Below are 17,115 nucleotides of genomic sequence, written 5' to 3' on the forward strand. Positions count from 1 at the left end.
AAAAACCCACATTTATTCAAATATGATTGTTTCTGAGTCAGTTTTTTTTGTTGCAGAAGAGCGTCATTCCCTCTTGGGCGGTTGTTATGCAAGCAATAGCGATATCTCAACAAATTTATGTGAAATTGAGGATTCCGAATGTGAAACCGAACACAAACCACTGAATTACATAAGCGGAAGGGTGCATCAAACGGATGTCTGACAGCACGCTAACGGCCCCAAGAAAAAAGTGCGCTTCTTGGGATAGCACGATGTGTTCATCATCGAAACTACCGAAATGTAACCGTTGAAGGTTTTGTGATACTCCCCCGAACGGAACGAACAAGTTTCACTTAAACACGTTCCTAGTTATGGACCAATAGGGGGGCTGTTGGTAAAAGTGTAAAAAATCGTACTGAACTGTTCTCAGCTAATTACCAACACCTTCGTAAATCAATGGGAGGGGGTGCCAGTGTAGGTAAAATTAGCAGATGAATTCCTCAAAAGACTTTAAAGGGTCGATCAAGCGTCAAGCTTTTGGAAGTGCACATTTCTGCGAACAAAGTCACAGAGGATTTTACAGATTGAACTCATAGAAATGTGATACTCCTAGAAAATACTACATATTTTCGATGTGTTTTGTTACTGAACTTTTAGATATCAGAGTTTTATATGAGAGTCGTTTTCAGCGAATGATAAGTAATTTAAATCACTTAAAAATGTTATCAGTCTTTGCATATCACGCGATGGTCACAATAAGACAAACGCTCAGTATTGTTGCGCCACTGTCCAACCTTACTGGGCTTATTTAAATCGTCGTGTTTAATTACTTTTTTAATGTATTGAAAAAATCGAAAAATTACCTATTTTTGTAACAATTAATTAAGATTATTACCTCTAGGTTCTTACTTTTAAATGTTGTACCTCGTTTGAAATGATGCATTTACTTATGTGATCGATATCCCAATTATTTGCCACCGTTTCAAGAAATCGGTGCTTCTTGCTTGGGATAACTTTCTAGTAGATTAATTTTTAAAATTACCTCCTAACTGTTCAAAAATTAGTTCAATGTTAATTTCCACCATAATATTAGGGTTAAAAATGTGCCTATACGTATAAAACCTTAAGGACTGTGCTGTAAAACTAAGGCAGCTCGGTTTGAATCCTTGTACATTTTAAGTAGATAATAATTAACCGAAATTATGCAATTTAACTTGATTGTTTCTTAATCGGTTCTGCATAGATTTTTAGTTCACCTCCTGATCAGTGTTAAGTATTTATTTTTATAGAATAGCAAAATCTCGTTTGTTTTAGCCTCTCACAAAAATCAAACCTTTTTTTTCTTACCTTCCTTGGACGATTTTAAAGTTTACATTTGCCATTAAAGCACTGCTAAAAATAAGTGAAAAATCCGGTCAAAGTATGCCTAACAACTAAATCTCGATTATGTTTTTACATTAATTATTCTTAATGTATTTTTCGTTAATATTGATCTAATTGTCTCAAGACACATTGACTTTATATTTAATTGTAATTTTTATAATAAAAATTTCTAAAGAAACACCACGATAGTTTTCATTATTTAACCCAAAACGATAGTAGGTTTGCTGTTTTTAGCACATACATATGCAAACAAGTTTTTTCAAGTTCAAATGTAGCGGGGCTGAAAATTCGGCACCAACATTTTTTCGATCAAAATCGCTTCAGATTGAAAACGGCTGGAAATATCAAATATTTGGCAAGGATCTTTAAGAAAGAAAATTTTCAGAGCTGAAAGAGATTTTTGTATTATACGCAAAAGTTATGCTCTGCGTATGGAAACGCATTTTCATATTAATTTGGCTTTAGGACTAAGGAAAACTGGGATTTTTTTACAGGAACATTCTTTACTTAAAAAAACTACTCTCATTAAATAAGTATATTAACGTAGTAACAGAATCAATTCAATTTCTTAGCATCACTTGCCTGTATAATTACCAGAGGCTCGTCTAACTGATTATGTGGCATATCTCTGTGCTTGATGTAGGAGAGGAAAATGTTGTACAACATGGTAACCGCATTAATGTAAAACACTTGGTACTTTACAGGAACGAAGTAGAAGTTTATAAACTGCGTTGGAACCCACACACACCAATCCATCTAGAATAAGTATTTGAATAAATAAGAGAAGAATTTGGCATTGTTGCAGTATTACAAGACATACAAACACACAGAAATGGTGCTTTTGCACTTATAAAGTGAGCATTTTCAAATTGACGGAAGCAAATCCTACCATATAAACGTCCAAAAACTTTTTTTTAAGTTCTTCATTGATCTTCTCAATTGGTTTAAGTTCTAATGCGCCCATACTGTAGAAGAATGTTCCAATACAAATTGGGGACATCATAAATTGATCTAGGCCTATTTTGGTGAAAACTGTCTTGAAGTCCCGCTTTGGCATTACTTTGGCTATGTACAGATAATAGTAATGGTGTATGGGCCCCAGTCCTAGGCCTACAATGAACATGCGAACTGCAAAAACCATATGAGACGCTGGTTGATTGATTACATCGTTCAACTACTTGCCCATTCTCCCATAGTCGTATCTTTTGCTAAGTTTTCCTTGTCGAACCTCGATTTCTTGCTGGCAAATATCGCCTAGCCACATAAGAACCCCCGAACTCACAATGTTCGTATGTAGCAAATACTTGCCAAACACCAAGGAGGGAATGTTTCTAAAGGAGTTTTTTTTCGTGTTTGTCGTCGAGATATAACGAATTTGGGGAGCATTTCGAAGCACACACTGGGCACAGCGCCCAAATTTCATCAGGAACATCAGAGTTATTGATGATTTAACAACTACCTACATTTTAACCAGCAAGTTTTAGATTACAACGTAACCTCGACTTTCCTTCATATTGGGGATAATTTGGAGATTTACTTTATTGATATATACCTATAAATGAGTGTTAAATTGATTAAATATTGCGCAATCTTTGCTGGAAATTTTAAACTCACCTTCTGATTTGACTGGAGAATATCAGCTGATGTAAACAATAGGAAACAAACACAGAACAGGGGGGATATTTTATGGCAGCAAACACGAATATAATGAATCAAAAAACCTTCACAAATTTCACACAGGTTCAAAAAGGGTCCGATTTCATTTAATTGAATGAACAGAATTATTTGAAAAGGAAGCAAAATGTAAATAAACAAGTCGATTAGTCTGATTCAATTGACAATTTTGTGCCCCTTTGTCATCGCATCAACTCCAAGCATAAGAACGAGACAATAGATTATAATTAAATGTAAAGGGAAGAAATCTGGAGGACTGAACCTTGAAATCATTACAGATGTCAATTTGAGAAACAATAACAAACAAATTATTTGATCAAAAATTTGCCCTCAACAATTTCCAGAAGGTCAATACCAATTTTTGCATAAAATCGCCCTAAAGATGAAGTTCGTATTCAAGTTTAAAATTATTGCTGTATTCATTGCGCTTTTCCTATGCTTAGTTATGTTGATTTACTACCTTAAACTCCTGGAGAACAGTAATGTCGACATAAATAGCCCACTCTTTAAGAGAACTCAAATCAAGTCAAATAAAGCAATTCAAACTCATTTCTCGCCCAACATCACCGAAAGGATCGTGCACTTGGACCTGAAAGGAGCCCCTCCAAAGCTCTCATACTATTCCCAACTATTTCCATTGCTTCGCAAAATGGGGGCTACTGGGGTTTTAATGGGATACGAGGACATGTTCCCTTACAGCGGCACCCTTGAGAATATTTCCTCCCTTAACGCCTACACCCTGGCTGACGTGAAAGAGATCAACAATCTAGCTAAACAAAATAGGCTGAAAGTGGTGCCTTTTATACCACTGTTGGACAACATGGATTTCCTATTGAAGCTGGAAGAGTTTATTGACTATAGAGAGGTGCAAAATTTTCCGTCAGTTATTTGTCCCTCGTATAATAAAGCCCTAGAGCTCCTGGAGACCATAATAGACCAAGTGCTAGATGCACATTTGGAAAGCGAAATTATTCACGTTGGATGCAATGCGGTACCTCATCTGGGTAAGGTTCGGGATGACTATGCACGATTGGGCCAAAATGCATGACACAACAGGGACTTCGACATGGAAATCGACTGCATGTTGTGGGCATTCATTTACTAGGAGGAGAATACACGGAACGTTCCTTCGACTTTGCAGGACGATGCGATCGATGCAGCAATCGAATAATTACCCAAAAACTCAAAAAAAATCAGCTATTTTTGGGGCATATTCACGTCGTAACAGCGATGATTAAAAGAAAGCGGCCTTCCATACAGGTTTTGGTTTGGGACGATTTTTTCCGCACGGCAGACCCGAATGAAATCCCGGCAGACTCCGTTAATGCTTCCTTCCAACCAGTCGTCTGGTGGTATGGAAAGGACGTTTACGACGAATTGGGGCCCAGCTTGTGGAACTTGTATTCCCACATATTTCCTAATCTGTGGCTGGCAAGCGCCTATAAGGGGGCAATAGGTAATCTCCCCAATATTCTGAGCCTTTTAAATTTTAATCTATGGAAATACTCGCAGGTAGTTACAAGTACATATCTGATGCCAATCACTATATCCAAAACCACAAGAGCTGGCTCTCAATTATGGACGAGTACCACTCAAAGATTAATTTTCAAGGGATTATTTTAACCGGTATTAGTTTGTAATCATTTTCAGTATTTGAAATTATTAAACGGCAAATTTGCAGGTTGGCAACGATATGACCATTTCGCGGTTTTGTGCGAGCTTTTGCCCGTCGGAATTCCGGCGCTGGCTATGAGTTTGAGACTGCTGCAAGGCAAGCAAAATTGTCCAGAAAAACGGCTAAAATGCTCAGTTTTCCCCTTGTTTAGGATACCAGGACTCGGCTTTGGGGCCTCCTTTGGAGGTGGCCAAAATGCTACAGTGCGAACAGCCATATGGGCTGATGGGGACCGCGTTTGGCAGCCCAAAGTGCAAATTTCCTGGTCAAAACCACTTATACTCCTGGTTATGTTCAATAATGACTTTCATTTCCAGGCGGAGATATTTTAGAATACCTTAACCATTTCCACCAGCTGGATCAGGAGATCTCCGAGCTGTTGGAGGATCCGCAAGTAAAAGGGTGGCTAAGCGATTACAATACAGCCAGCAATTTCTCAAACCCGACAGTAGTGAAAGTCGCTCTGATATCGATCGATGAAATTAAGGCTGAACTGGAAGTGGTGAAAGAGCAAATTTCCCATTCAATGTTGAAAATCTACTATGCACACACGGTTCAAGAATGGCTGGCCACCTATTTGGAGCCTGTCGAGAAAAAGGTAAATCCTGCACTTGCAGCCCTTTGCACTAAAATCCAAAGAGCCCTTTGCAGGTTTTACACTTATGGGAAGCAAAGCACAGAATTTTGGAGAGGACTGTTTGGCCTCGAGGGCCATTAATCGACGCATTGTAGGATATTTTAGTTGTCAATTTTAGGACAAATTTTGTTATGTTTAATGCTCTTTCCTGTATTAAAAATCTGACCTTCAACAACACCCTACGTTATTTTCCCACGTCCGAAACTGAGGGCGGCAATTCAAGCCAAAAAAGCATTTTAGAGTTACGCCCTTCGACACGCTACGCCTTTGCAGTTGATTTGCTTTGCTGTAACGTTTCGGCTACAACCGCAGTGAAATTATCCAGCAATTTGTCTACTACTGTATTTAAATCGCACAATTTTGCAAAATCGCTCTTGTAACTGCAAAATCGTTCGCATCGGTAACACCGTGTCTGGGCCACAATTTAGCCCATCGCCCCTAAATTATCTTTTAATTTAATTTTATGAGTTACTAGCGAACCTTCATGGGCGGTCCGTGCCAGCAAAATTCATTAAAAAACTCAGAAGTTGCAAACCAATCAGGAAATGTGGAAATTATTTGAATTGAGGAATGCACATTTTGGGAAAAAATCGTGATTCTTCCTCGATAGCCCGATGTCCGATGCAGCATTATTCGATCTCTTCAACATAATTGTGCAAAGTGTGGGAATCTTGTGCTTCGGCCTTTCTTCAGTCACGATCTGGCCAGTCTTCGGTGATGCACCGCGCTCTATCTTCCATAAATATGTATAAATAGCGTGCCGTATGGATTTCAGTTTTTTGCCGGCTTTTCCTTAGGCTGCCATCAGGGGAATTTCAGTCAGTTGACTGAAAATTTGAGTTTTGTGCCATTTGGGATTCAAACAGACAGGTACGTATTGTTTGATTTCGATATAATAAGGGATTAAAGTTAACTTTTATAATTTTAGAAAATTCGAGAATTACGTGCTTTTTATGTAAATTTTTCCGCTTTTAGTCAATTAGGAAAGCAAGTGGCATCGATTCATTCTCAGACGTAGTAGAAATATAAATAACATTAACATAATCCGAGTTTAATAAACCATGTTAAACCGTTTAAACATCGCTCGGTAGCAGTGCCATAATTTATGAACTTCAGCTATGGAACGGATTTTAACGATTCGAAATTGATTAAAATTCTGACCACCCGGCGGTAAATCGGCCGTTAATATTATTAGATTCATTTATAATTAATTCACACAAAATAGCTGTAAATTGGAGAAGGAAGGCCTTAATACTTTGGATTTCCGACAAAATTCAACTTTTCTGCTTCGATAAACAGTGGCGTCGCGCCTCAGCGCATCAGACCTAGAAAAATTTTAAAATCCATCACGAATTCTAGTTCATAATTACTCAGTATAAATGAGACATTACCGAACGGGGCAGCTATAAAAGGACATCCTGTATATGTCGATTGGGCCGCAAAGAATCCGACCATCTGCCTATAAACCCTTTTATGCCAACCATAAACGAATAAGGGCATTTTTAGGCGCGTTAAAAATGTATTAATGGATCCGAATAAGGAAAAAGCCGGTTATAGATCAGGATAAGTGAAGAACAGCAAACTTAAATGCGCTATTAACAGGAAGAAAGCACTTATAGGCGATGTAAAGATGTCGGCACTTCGTCGCTAGTTAGTACCATCCGCTAGAGTAACTTACGGTCTCATTTAATAAATCACTCTGTATACTTGGAAGTTCCGAAGCAAAGAATAACATTAAAAAAAAACGTCCAAAATTCTTGTTAAACCTTGTGGAGGGGGCACCTCCTATCACTTTGCTCAATCTCTCCTCCTACTCAATTTACTCATTAAATTGTACCTAAAGTTTCAGTTTTGGTATGGAAAATTTAAACAGTACTCCATGACATGGGTCAGAAGGCCTCCCGAAGCGACCATTACTTCCAATCAACCTTTCTGGGAGCTAAAAAGCAGAACCAAAGACACCAGGAGCCGATCAAGTTCCAATACAAGACCACCAAGAAGAAGCCCGAAAGGCAACGGTTTGAGCAGTTCGGTTTCGGCACGTTCAGCCGCTTGAAAAGTGTCCTTAGTGGTGTTAAAAGTGCTGAACTGAAGACGCAGCCGAGCAAACCGGCAGAGATTCTCAAGAGCTCCAAAGATGCCTCCATAGGGAAGTTGATGAAGAATGAAGAGAGAAAGCGGAAGAGGCGCTTGAAGGAGGAGTCTTGGAAGCGAGTGCCGACGAGGACAAACAGCGAGCCCAATCTGAAGAGTGCGAGAGTGCGAGGACGGAGCAGGTCGAAGCAGCGCAAACATAATGCCCGGTTTGGGTATGATATTGAAAATGTTGATGAGTTTCTTTCAAAGGTAGGCAAAAGGGAATTTTCGAATATTTTAATTTTGATATTAAAAGTCTTCTCACATGGAGCTTTCCCTAAAGAAAATTGTAGGTCTAGCAGAAGATACTGTTTCCTTTGCTGAAAATGGTTAGGTGGCGGAGAAAGCATTTTGAATTTCTTCTTTAGGAATTTTACAACTTTTCGGTGCAAACATAACTAAGTAAATCTCTAAAATTTTTTCCTTTAAACCCCACCGCGACCATCATCAAATTTAATAGCAAAGATCTCATCTTTGGTTCTTTATGGGTTTCAAGAGACCTTCCGAGCCTCCTGGTCGGTTCAACGTCCAAAAATCCCTCGGGCCTGGTCAAGCCCAGAGAATTTGGCGACCTTCCAACCTCCGAAGATATAATTTCGTGATTAATAAGTATCGATAAGGAATTTCACAATAATTGCGGTTCGTGGGTGGGATATCAATATAGACCATTGGCAAAGGTCTGTTATTAAGCCCGTTCAACAGGTAGTATTTTGACCGGATAGTGGTAATTTAGTGCTGGTTTTCAGCATTCCGCGATGCCACGTATGGATGGGATCGCTATTCTTTGTTAATTAGGTTTAAGTGCGAGAAAATTACCATCTGCATAGGAGGCATTGTTAACTTTTTGTTGTTTAGGCCACTTTAAGCAGACCGGCCAATATACCGGTCGTTCTCGCTTTTCCCAGCGTGCTTTATCAGACGAGAATCGTCGGTTATCATTCGGAGGTTTCCTTGCCACTGGGGATGGTGGTTAATGCAATTTTCCGCAACCAAAACTGGCTGTATGTACAAACGCCGCATGCTGAAGAGGGATACGTTGCATATTCCTCTTGCTTACCTCTGGGTATGGAATCTACTATTGAAACTATGCATAGAACTGAATTTTGTTTATTTCCTGCAAGGCATCATTCCTCCCGCACAAGACGACAACTCATCCCCCTGCTGGGAGAAGTCGACCGATATATTCCCCAAGCCATCAGGGAACATGACCGACACTGAGAAAATGAGCTGCAAATCCGAAACTGAAGATGAATCCGATTTCTGCCCGAGAACGCGGTATCGAGCAGCCTTCAGCACTTGTGGGGAGAAAAGTGTGGATCGGCTCTACTTAAGAGCAGCGGCCATAGCCAAAGGTGCCACGCATTTAAAGCTCAGCAGGAAGTGTTGAATTTGATAATTTTTGCAGGAAGAGGCAGCAGACACACGCTCCTGGTTATTAATGAAGACTACAAAAGTGGGGGCGAAAAGACACTAAAAGTGGCGCGGAATGAAGTGGTGTTCCTGCTCGACGTCAGCACAAAGGGATGGTTCTACGTGAAGAACAAGGAAGGACTGGAAGGGTACATTCCTTCAGCAGTGGCTGGGCATGGATTTTTGTAATTTTGTGGCGAAATAATCGGCCTAGCAACAGCGGCAATTTCAATAAGAGCGGAGCCAATAGAAAACCAGAAGTATTTTAGCTAGTTTAAGAACTTCCTTCCTTTGGTCAATTTTAACCGACCTGCCCATGATTTGCACTCGTAATCTCATTAAAATATTGAATTATTGTTGGTTATTAACGTTAATATTAAAAAGGGTTTATACATCAGATGATTTTTATATGAAAATTCTTTCAGCGTTAGCATCTCTTGATTTTCTTTTACTGATAGTTTAAAAAAATATATATTCGTAAATCTGTACTTGCAGCTCACTGCCCACTTGTCCGCTTTAAAAACTAAACTAACAGCCATCTTTGCCCTTGCCCGAAGCAAAATTGAAATGTTTCGCTAAAAACAAAAGAGCCAAATTAACACAAAATTGCCCAATTGCCTCAAAATACATACGAACGACTCGATGGACAATCTCACATAATCAAAGACGAACAAGAATGAACTATTTATTAACAAAACTAATCTCTCCATCTGGTTGGTTGCCAACCATCCAAACCCAGAAAGTTCATTTGCTCGTCCCCACACAAAATCGCGTTAATCATAAAGACAAAAAAGGCAACGATACAGATACAAGATACTTTAAACCAAAATATTATGGAAAATCGCAAGTGGGAGTCAAGACCCGACTGGCTACAAGTAACGCCGCAATCTATTTCTGTTACTTTAAACATTCGCGCTGAAAAGCTGAGAAATATCGGTGTATTCAGATTTCGTTCGATTTCTGTTAAGTGTTGGTGAGTTTTCCAGCTGAGGTTGAGGAATTTTTGGTTTTCGATTGCTTCGACATGGGAAAAACTGCCGCTATTGGAATCGACTTGGGCACCACGTACTCCTGTGTTGGAGTGTGGCAGCATGGAAAGGTGGAGATAATTGCTAACGATCAGGGAAATCGGACTACTCCTAGTTATGTGGCCTTTACAGATACGGAAAGGCTTATTGGGGATGCGGCCAAAAGTCAAGTATGTACTTGTTTTAAATATGAATTTAATTTAATTAAATACTTGTGGATGATCGACGCAGGGGGCCGATCCCCTTATTCTTGAGTCATCGCCCGAATTTTTCATACCCATATTTGATCAGCCGATTTCTAATAAGTTTAACGACACCCAACAGCATCGTGTGATCATCCCACGGCCGATTTTCCGGTTTTTAATAAGCGCAAATTAATTACGAGAGTGTCTATTTTTACCTGCCGAAAAATGTGTTTTCGGACTTTTCCAAAAATCCATCAAACTGCCAAACTGAACGTGTGCCAAACGAACGGTTCGTTCGACAACTGCAGGAATTTTTCCAAGCTAATTATTCAACTCTATTAACTTTGTTTATCTACTACAACTTTGGTGGCCAAGCAGCAGCTTTTCGCGCAAAACTCACTGTCTATGGTGGCCTTTCACTTTTAAAGTGCAAACATTTCATGCGCTTTAAATATCGCAAACAGATGTTGGTTTTATTTATTTTGCCATGACGGACTCCACAAATGGCAGAAAATAATGCCAAGAATCCTGCCATTACTAAATAAGGTGCGGGTGTTGGGCAATTTGTGTGCCAATTGACGCAACTGAACATATTTTTGGTCAAGTAATCACATAAAGTCGGCTTTAAGCAGGGAATTTGAGAATTTTAAGCCACCAGTTAAATTCTCGTATGGGGAAATGCATGTAGAGTTGGAAGAGTCTGTGCAATAGATAGTGCAATAGAGTTTTCAGAACTAACTAAAAAAGTTTTTTTAGTTTTCTTATTAGGCATTGTTTCGAAATATCGCAATATTGCGATGCTCGATTAGGAAATTTGCGAACGATGAAGAAATAAATAAATCAGCCGCAAAATACCTAAATAGTTGCAGTTAAGGGAATTTTAAGCAAAAAATATATTTGTTTGGAAAAATTATTCACTTTGTGGCACAGAGGAAACCCAATAGTATTATRAATTTTCTAAAAAAGTGTTCGTTCYTWAAGGAATTTTGTTGGAAACTCTCGAGTCTTAATCTAAATCAAGAACGCATTTTTCGGTACTTTTTTTGACGATGATAATAAGCAACAATTCACGGAAATTTGCGTAAAATACGACCAAAGTCCCTTTGTTTTGCACAAAACTTTAGCTCTGCATATTCTACGATCCATAACACGCCCCCAGTTCAGACTAAACTAAAGTTTATAAATAACTGCATATAATTTTGGATGAAAACCGGTTCTTAAAAGGGACTGAAAAAGTTTAAGTTAGCAATATATTTGAGTATTAATGTATATACAGGGTGTCCCGTAAGCTCATGATCAAAAGGGTACTGCGATATTATTTGGACCAAAAGAAGACGATCTGACCTAACTTTTATTAACAAAAAATGTCTGGCTCCTCAGCTATTGATGGTCAAAGGTCTTCAAAAAATTTATCTTTTTTGAAATATCGGTAGAATGCTACGATGTATTTAGTGAAACTCGCTGTTAATTTATTCTTATGTAAGATTCATATTTTGATAAAACAATCGAGTTCCGCCTCAGATATTCTTTGAATCAAAAGAAGACGATCTGCCCTAACTTTTATTAACAAAAAATGTCTGGCTTCTCTGCTATTGATGCTTAAAGTTCTTCAAAAAAATGATCTCTTTTGAAATGTCGGGAGAATGGTAAGTACGATGTATTTTGGTGAAACTCGCTGTGAATTTGTTCTTATGTAAGACTCATATTATGATGAAACAATCGAGTTCAGCCGTTTTGGACAAGTGGTGAATTCTTGAGTGTCGTGGTACAAAAACGACCAGAACTTTTTAGGTGGAGGATGAAATCAACTCATTTTTTTTGGGTTGATGCACTAATTATTTATTCACAATTTTGTGTTCTTTGTAAAATCTTGTAGCATTCATAGTTTTTGCGAAAAAAAACTTTTTCATTGCCACTTAACAATGTTAGACATTAACTGCGAATATCGTGATACGAGGCATAAAATAATTTTCAATCAATCTCACAAATTCGTTTTGAATGATCTTTTATAATGAAGAAGTGACAGACATGGTCAAAGTATTAGGGTTTTGCGAAGACAAAGAGCACAAAATTGTGAACAAATGATTAGTGCATCAACCTAAAAAAAAATGAGTTGATTTGATTCTCCAACTAAAAAGTTCAAGTAGTTTTTGTACCACGACACTCAAGAATTTACCACTTGTCCAAAACGGCTGAACTCGATTGTTTCATCAAAATATGAGTCTTACATAAGAACAAATTCACAGCGAGTTTCACTAACATACATAGTATCATTCTCCCGATATTTCAGAAAAGAAAATTTTTTTGAAGAACTTTGACCATTAATAGCAGAAGAGCCAGACATTTTTTATTAATAAAAGTTAGGTCAGATCGTCTTCTTTTGGTCCAAAGAATATCGCAGTACCCTTTTGATCATGAGCTTACGGGACACCCTGTATTTACGCCATTAAAAAGCCATTTGATTCATGAGAACCTCTCTAAGATTTCGCAAAAAAGATCAAGCCTGAATGAATGAATCAAACTTTTGTGGTACCAAAAAGTCCTTAACGCTTGATTTGGAGGCCTAATTTTCCTAAATCCTCGATTTCTCTTGCAGCCAAACCGCTTCGTAAACTATCGATAAATCATCCGGGTTCATGAAGCTTAACAGATCCAAGTACTGAGTACTTACATAGTCACAATGTCCTCAAACATTCAATGGAAACTCCAGCAAACGTCCGACACATTCCAACTTAAAAATTCGCGTTTCCTTGTTAAAATCGCAACCCGCATCCGGAAAAATGCATCAACAGACAAAAGAAAACTTCCGATTTCCGAAAATATACGACTTTCCGATTGAAAACCGCGAAATTTTACGATTTTTGCAACTTTTTGCGGAACGAACTGTCCACCACCCTTCCAATCGATGACTATTCTGGGGTAGTTAAAAATGTTGTGTATAACTCAAAAATAGACCAAAATGAAAATAGTAGATAGAGAAATCGAAAAGTTTAAGGTAATTATCAAGAACACACTTTTGTAACTTGATAATTTTTTATAATTAGGTGGCAATGAATCCCAAAAACACGGTGTTCGACGCCAAACGCTTGATCGGGCGCAAGTTTGACGACGAAAAGATCCAGCAGGACATGAAGCACTGGTCCTTCACAGTGGTGAGTGATCTGGGAAAGCCGAAGATCCAAGTGGAGTACAAGGGCGAGGTGAAGAAGTTTGCTCCTGAAGAAATCAGCTCAATGGTTCTAACCAAAATGAAGGAAATTGCCGAAACTTTCCTAGGGGGAAAGGTAGGAAGCCGCCACCAGCAACCACCATAAGGAGAAATATTCAGAGTTTGTTACAACGCTTTGCATCCCTAGGTGGACGACGCAGTCATCACCGTCCCAGCTTACTTCAACGACTCGCAACGGCAAGCCACCAAAGACGCCGGAGTGATTGCAGGTTTGAACGTGCTTCGAATCATCAACGAACCAACTGCAGCCGCATTGGCCTACGGTCTGGACAAGAACCTGCAAGGCGAAAAGAACGTGCTGATTTTCGACTTGGGAGGCGGAACCTTCGATGTGTCCATCCTGGCTATTGATGAAGGTACTTTGAGTCAAATCTAAGCAAAGCGCAGCTAAATTTCTCCCCTAGGATCACTCTTCCAGGTGAAATCCACTGCCGGAGACACTCATCTAGGGGGCGAGGACTTTGATAATCGCCTGGTTAACTTCTTCGTGGAGGAGTTTAAGAGGAAGTTCAAAAAAGACCTCAGCTCGAACACCAGAGCCTTGAGGCGGCTTAGAACTGCATGTGAAAGGTTTGCGGGACTCCCCAGCGGGCACTTTGAGAGTCGACTAAATTGAAATCGTTCAGGGCAAAGAGGACGTTGTCTTCTTCCACAGAAGCCAGCCTGGAGATTGACGCTCTTCATGACGGTGTTGATTTCTACTCAAAAATCACCAGGGCCCGATTTGAGGAGCTTTGCATGGATTTATTCAGATCCACGTTGCTGCCGGTGGAGAAATCCCTAACTGATGCCAAGCTGGACAAAGGCGCTATTCACGATGTTGTTCTAGTTGGTGAGCGTGCGCTGGCTGGAGGAAGCAGTGCAAAATCAACTAGTTGTCTCTTAGGTGGCTCAACCAGAATCCCCAAGGTGCAGAAGATGCTCCAGGACTTCTTCTGCGGGAAAACTCTGAACCTCAGCATCAATCCAGACGAAGCTGTGGCTTATGGGGCGGCAGTTCAGGCAGCCATTCTGAGCGGCGATACTTCCTCCAAGATCCAGGACGTGCTATTGGTTGATGTGGCTCCTTTGTCACTGGGCATTGAAACAGCCGGAGGAGTGATGACGAAGTTGGTGGAGCGAAACTCCCGGATTCCTTGCAAGCAGCAACAAACCTTCACGACTTATTCGGATAATCAAAATGCCGTCACTATTCAGGTGGGCCTTTGATTTAGCCAGACTTTTCCAGGACCAAGAGATGTGTTTCAGGTGTATGAAGGCGAACGGACCATGACAAAGGACAACAACTTGCTGGGTACCTTCAACCTGACTGGAATTCCTCCAGCGCCTAGAGGAGTGCCCAAAATTGAAGTCACCTTTGACTTGGATGCTAATGGCACGTGAGCTTTTATTTATTTGGGGAATGTGCTCACGCGTCAGCTTGTAGGAATTTTGAACGTTTCGGCCAAAGACTCCAGCACTGGTCGGTCGGAGAAAATCACCATCACCAACGACAAGGGGCGTCTGTCCAAGGCGGAAATCGACAAGATGTTGGCTGATGCCGAAAAGTACGCGGCTGAAGACGACAAGCAGAAGCTCAAAATCACTGCTAGGAACCAACTGGAAGGCTACATCTTCAGCGCCAAACAGGTTTGATTCCTATCGCAAAAAAATGGCAAAGTGGTGAGCTTTGATTTCTTCAGGCTGTGGAAAACGCGTCCTCCGACAAGCTGACTGAAGACGACAAGAAGCTGGTGCAGGACAAAACATCTGCAGCTCTTCAATGGTTGGACAGCAACCAGTTGGCCGAGAAAGATGAGTTCGATGATAAGCTCAAAGAGTTGCAACGAGACTGTCAACCGGTGATGATGAAGCTTCATCAAGGAGGCGCAGCTGGACAGGGAGGCCCCAAAGTAGAAGAAGTTGACTAGGAGGCCCATATATAATTTTTTGCAGCTCTTTTGCATTCAATAAACACACGTATAAGCTATGCAAATGGGGTTTTTTAATCCTTTGTTGTGTTGTGCACCCTTTAACCCGAATTAAAATTCATTTATTTCAGGAGCATTCAAGTAGGTTCTTATCGGGTTAGTTGTTTTTGGTGGCAATGAACGCGATTAGCAAGCAACTGTTTTATGAAAAAGTGTCCAGCGGAGTGAAATGTCGAAATATCCATTCTTGGAACCAAAATTGCACCAAGAGCCAAATCTGGTTTGTGTCCACGGTTTTTGTGGGGAGTCTGAAGTTTTTTTTGCCAATTTATATCGTAAGTAAATAGAACAACTCGTCGATCGAGCAGTTCTCAACCATCTGAAATATTGCGTATTGCGGATTTTGCTTCCAAACCTTCCCCTTTAAATTGTCAGGTCAAAGCTATAATAAATAGCAGAAGGTTCAAAGAGAAGAATTTTTGGCTGCAGCTCGTCCTAGGCCAAATTAGATCCAGCATCTATGGGACTTTGATGGGAAGCTTGTTTTTAGCCGGCAACTGTTTACTATGGCAAGCCAAACTAATCTGCTTATTTTCTGTACTTAAACCCTGTTTTTTTCAAAGCAATCTGACTGGGAGGCTCCACTACTACAACGTCTCGATCGTGGCTGGCATGTTTTCTGGACTGTCCCTGCTAGTGGAAACCAAAGAAAACCAAACGCTGGACACTTTGATTTTTTTTAATCTGGTAAATTGCCAGCCTCAACTCCCGAGTAACCGATGTAATGTTTGCTCGATATAATTTCAGCTGGTTGAGGCGTTTTTCCGAAATTTTGTAAATTTCAATTTGCCTATCTTAACAACTGGACAAGAAACTCTGCTCTTTATGGCCGTCAGCAGTTTGCTGATGTTCCTCCTGCAGAGCGACCAAACGAAAAAAAAATTAACTAATTTTTGGCAAGTCTGCTCTAAAGTCTCCAACTTTACACCCAATAAATTGCGGCATTTTAGGTTTTATACGCCACCTAAATTCTCAAGAAAAGAAAACCTGGACCACAATTGTGTGCATGAAGGCTTCTGTGCAGACTTCGCCCTCCAAGTATGCGGCAAACGTTAATTTAACGTGGGCCTTATTGGAATTTTCCTTCATTTAAGGGCATTCAGAAATATTTCCTTTTGGGGTACGGGTTTGGCGTCGTGAGGAAACTCATCCCCTCTATGCTAAGGGTGATTCGAAATCCCCTGGCTCTGCTTCCCATTGCGTTCAACAAAGACAATGTAAAATTTGGGGCGTTTATTAGCGCCTATGTGGGAGTGCACAGGGTGAGTCTCTGGTGAGGGAGTTTCTTAGTGTCGTTTATGAAGTATTTTACCTGTCTGCTGCTCAAAAGCAACGGTGTGGATCAGAAATACTTCGGCGCCTTAGCTGGGCTTTTAGCTGGCGCTACTTACTCAATCAGTCCAAACTTGCAAGTTTTAACAGTGGGGATTACAACAGTTCTTCAGGTAGGTGTTCAGAGGAGTTGCAGATTTTCGGTCAAACATAACTTTCCTTTGAAGATTCTTTACCACCGGCTGTTGAAGAAGTTGCAAGTGAAAAACCGGCTACTTCCTCAGCAGCTCGTCTACATGCTGTCCCACTGTCTACTCCTGCACAATGTCATGATGTGCAAAGAAACCTGCCCAACATACTACGTGAATATGCTAAATAATGCCACAAATAATCTGTAAGTAGTGAATAATAAAAAAATCAGGTTCCTTATTTGGGATATTGCAGGTTTCCACAGGTCTACGACGAAGTCATCGGCAAATATTTCCCAAGCTGAAACAGCGCGGCTGATAATTAAAATCAATATATGCGTTTTATTGA

General features: G+C 40.0%; 6 protein-coding genes across 14 annotated transcripts in view; 5 read left to right on the top strand and 1 right to left on the bottom strand.

Annotated features, from left to right (window-relative positions):
* Window positions 1–1,542, top strand: part of LOC109546218 (fat-like cadherin-related tumor suppressor homolog) — a 174,985-nt gene extending 173,443 nt beyond the window's left edge. For all 9 annotated transcript variants that reach the window (XM_048668445.1, XM_048668444.1, XM_048668443.1 and 6 more), the window contains one exon: window positions 57–1,542. In XM_048668445.1, the coding sequence (XP_048524402.1) occupies window positions 57–202 (146 nt within the window). In that variant the 3' untranslated portion in view covers window positions 203–1,542. The remainder of the gene's footprint in view (window positions 1–56) is intronic.
* Window positions 1,543–1,882: 340 nt separating this feature from the next.
* LOC109546261 (mpv17-like protein 2) lies at window positions 1,883–3,136 on the bottom strand. Its single transcript, XM_019917158.2, has 4 exons — window positions 2,977–3,136; window positions 2,545–2,914; window positions 2,252–2,490; window positions 1,883–2,118 (listed from the first exon to the last, which is right to left on the bottom strand). Exons 2-4 carry the CDS (start codon window positions 2,792–2,794, stop codon window positions 1,918–1,920), a joined length of 690 nt encoding a protein of 229 aa, XP_019772717.1. The 5' UTR covers window positions 2,795–2,914; window positions 2,977–3,136; the 3' UTR covers window positions 1,883–1,917.
* Window positions 3,137–3,418: 282 nt separating this feature from the next.
* Window positions 3,419–5,520, top strand: LOC109546257 (hexosaminidase D). The gene is made up of 7 exons (XM_019917154.2): window positions 3,419–4,040; window positions 4,178–4,492; window positions 4,549–4,662; window positions 4,718–4,807; window positions 4,863–4,976; window positions 5,029–5,309; window positions 5,363–5,520. Exons 1-7 carry the CDS (start codon window positions 3,419–3,421, stop codon window positions 5,441–5,443), a joined length of 1,617 nt encoding a protein of 538 aa, XP_019772713.1. The 3' UTR covers window positions 5,444–5,520.
* A 520-nt stretch (window positions 5,521–6,040) lies between these two features.
* Window positions 6,041–9,293, top strand: LOC109546259. The gene is made up of 5 exons (XM_019917156.2): window positions 6,041–6,218; window positions 7,192–7,694; window positions 8,340–8,547; window positions 8,606–8,836; window positions 8,890–9,293. Exons 2-5 carry the CDS (start codon window positions 7,233–7,235, stop codon window positions 9,081–9,083), a joined length of 1,095 nt encoding a protein of 364 aa, XP_019772715.1. The 5' UTR covers window positions 6,041–6,218; window positions 7,192–7,232; the 3' UTR covers window positions 9,084–9,293.
* A 439-nt stretch (window positions 9,294–9,732) lies between these two features.
* LOC109546256 (heat shock 70 kDa protein cognate 2) lies at window positions 9,733–15,311 on the top strand. The gene is made up of 9 exons (XM_019917153.2): window positions 9,733–10,092; window positions 13,152–13,391; window positions 13,464–13,692; window positions 13,741–13,906; window positions 13,963–14,168; window positions 14,223–14,533; window positions 14,585–14,711; window positions 14,763–14,965; window positions 15,019–15,311. The coding sequence occupies exons 1-9, from the start codon at window positions 9,919–9,921 to the stop codon at window positions 15,244–15,246; spliced, it is 1,884 nt and encodes a 627-aa protein (XP_019772712.1). The 5' UTR covers window positions 9,733–9,918; the 3' UTR covers window positions 15,247–15,311.
* A 54-nt stretch (window positions 15,312–15,365) lies between these two features.
* On the top strand, window positions 15,366–17,115 carry LOC109546258 (transmembrane protein 135). The gene is made up of 9 exons (XM_019917155.2): window positions 15,366–15,581; window positions 15,682–15,815; window positions 15,870–15,993; window positions 16,054–16,202; window positions 16,257–16,344; window positions 16,401–16,568; window positions 16,611–16,751; window positions 16,806–16,972; window positions 17,023–17,115. Exons 1-9 carry the CDS (start codon window positions 15,423–15,425, stop codon window positions 17,069–17,071), a joined length of 1,179 nt encoding a protein of 392 aa, XP_019772714.1. The 5' UTR covers window positions 15,366–15,422; the 3' UTR covers window positions 17,072–17,115.

Source organism: Dendroctonus ponderosae, unplaced genomic scaffold, assembly GCF_020466585.1.
Source record: "Dendroctonus ponderosae isolate FM_Combo_2020 unplaced genomic scaffold, Dpon_F_20191213v2 Dpon_F_20191213_7, whole genome shotgun sequence".
NCBI lineage: Eukaryota > Metazoa > Arthropoda > Insecta > Coleoptera > Curculionidae > Dendroctonus > Dendroctonus ponderosae.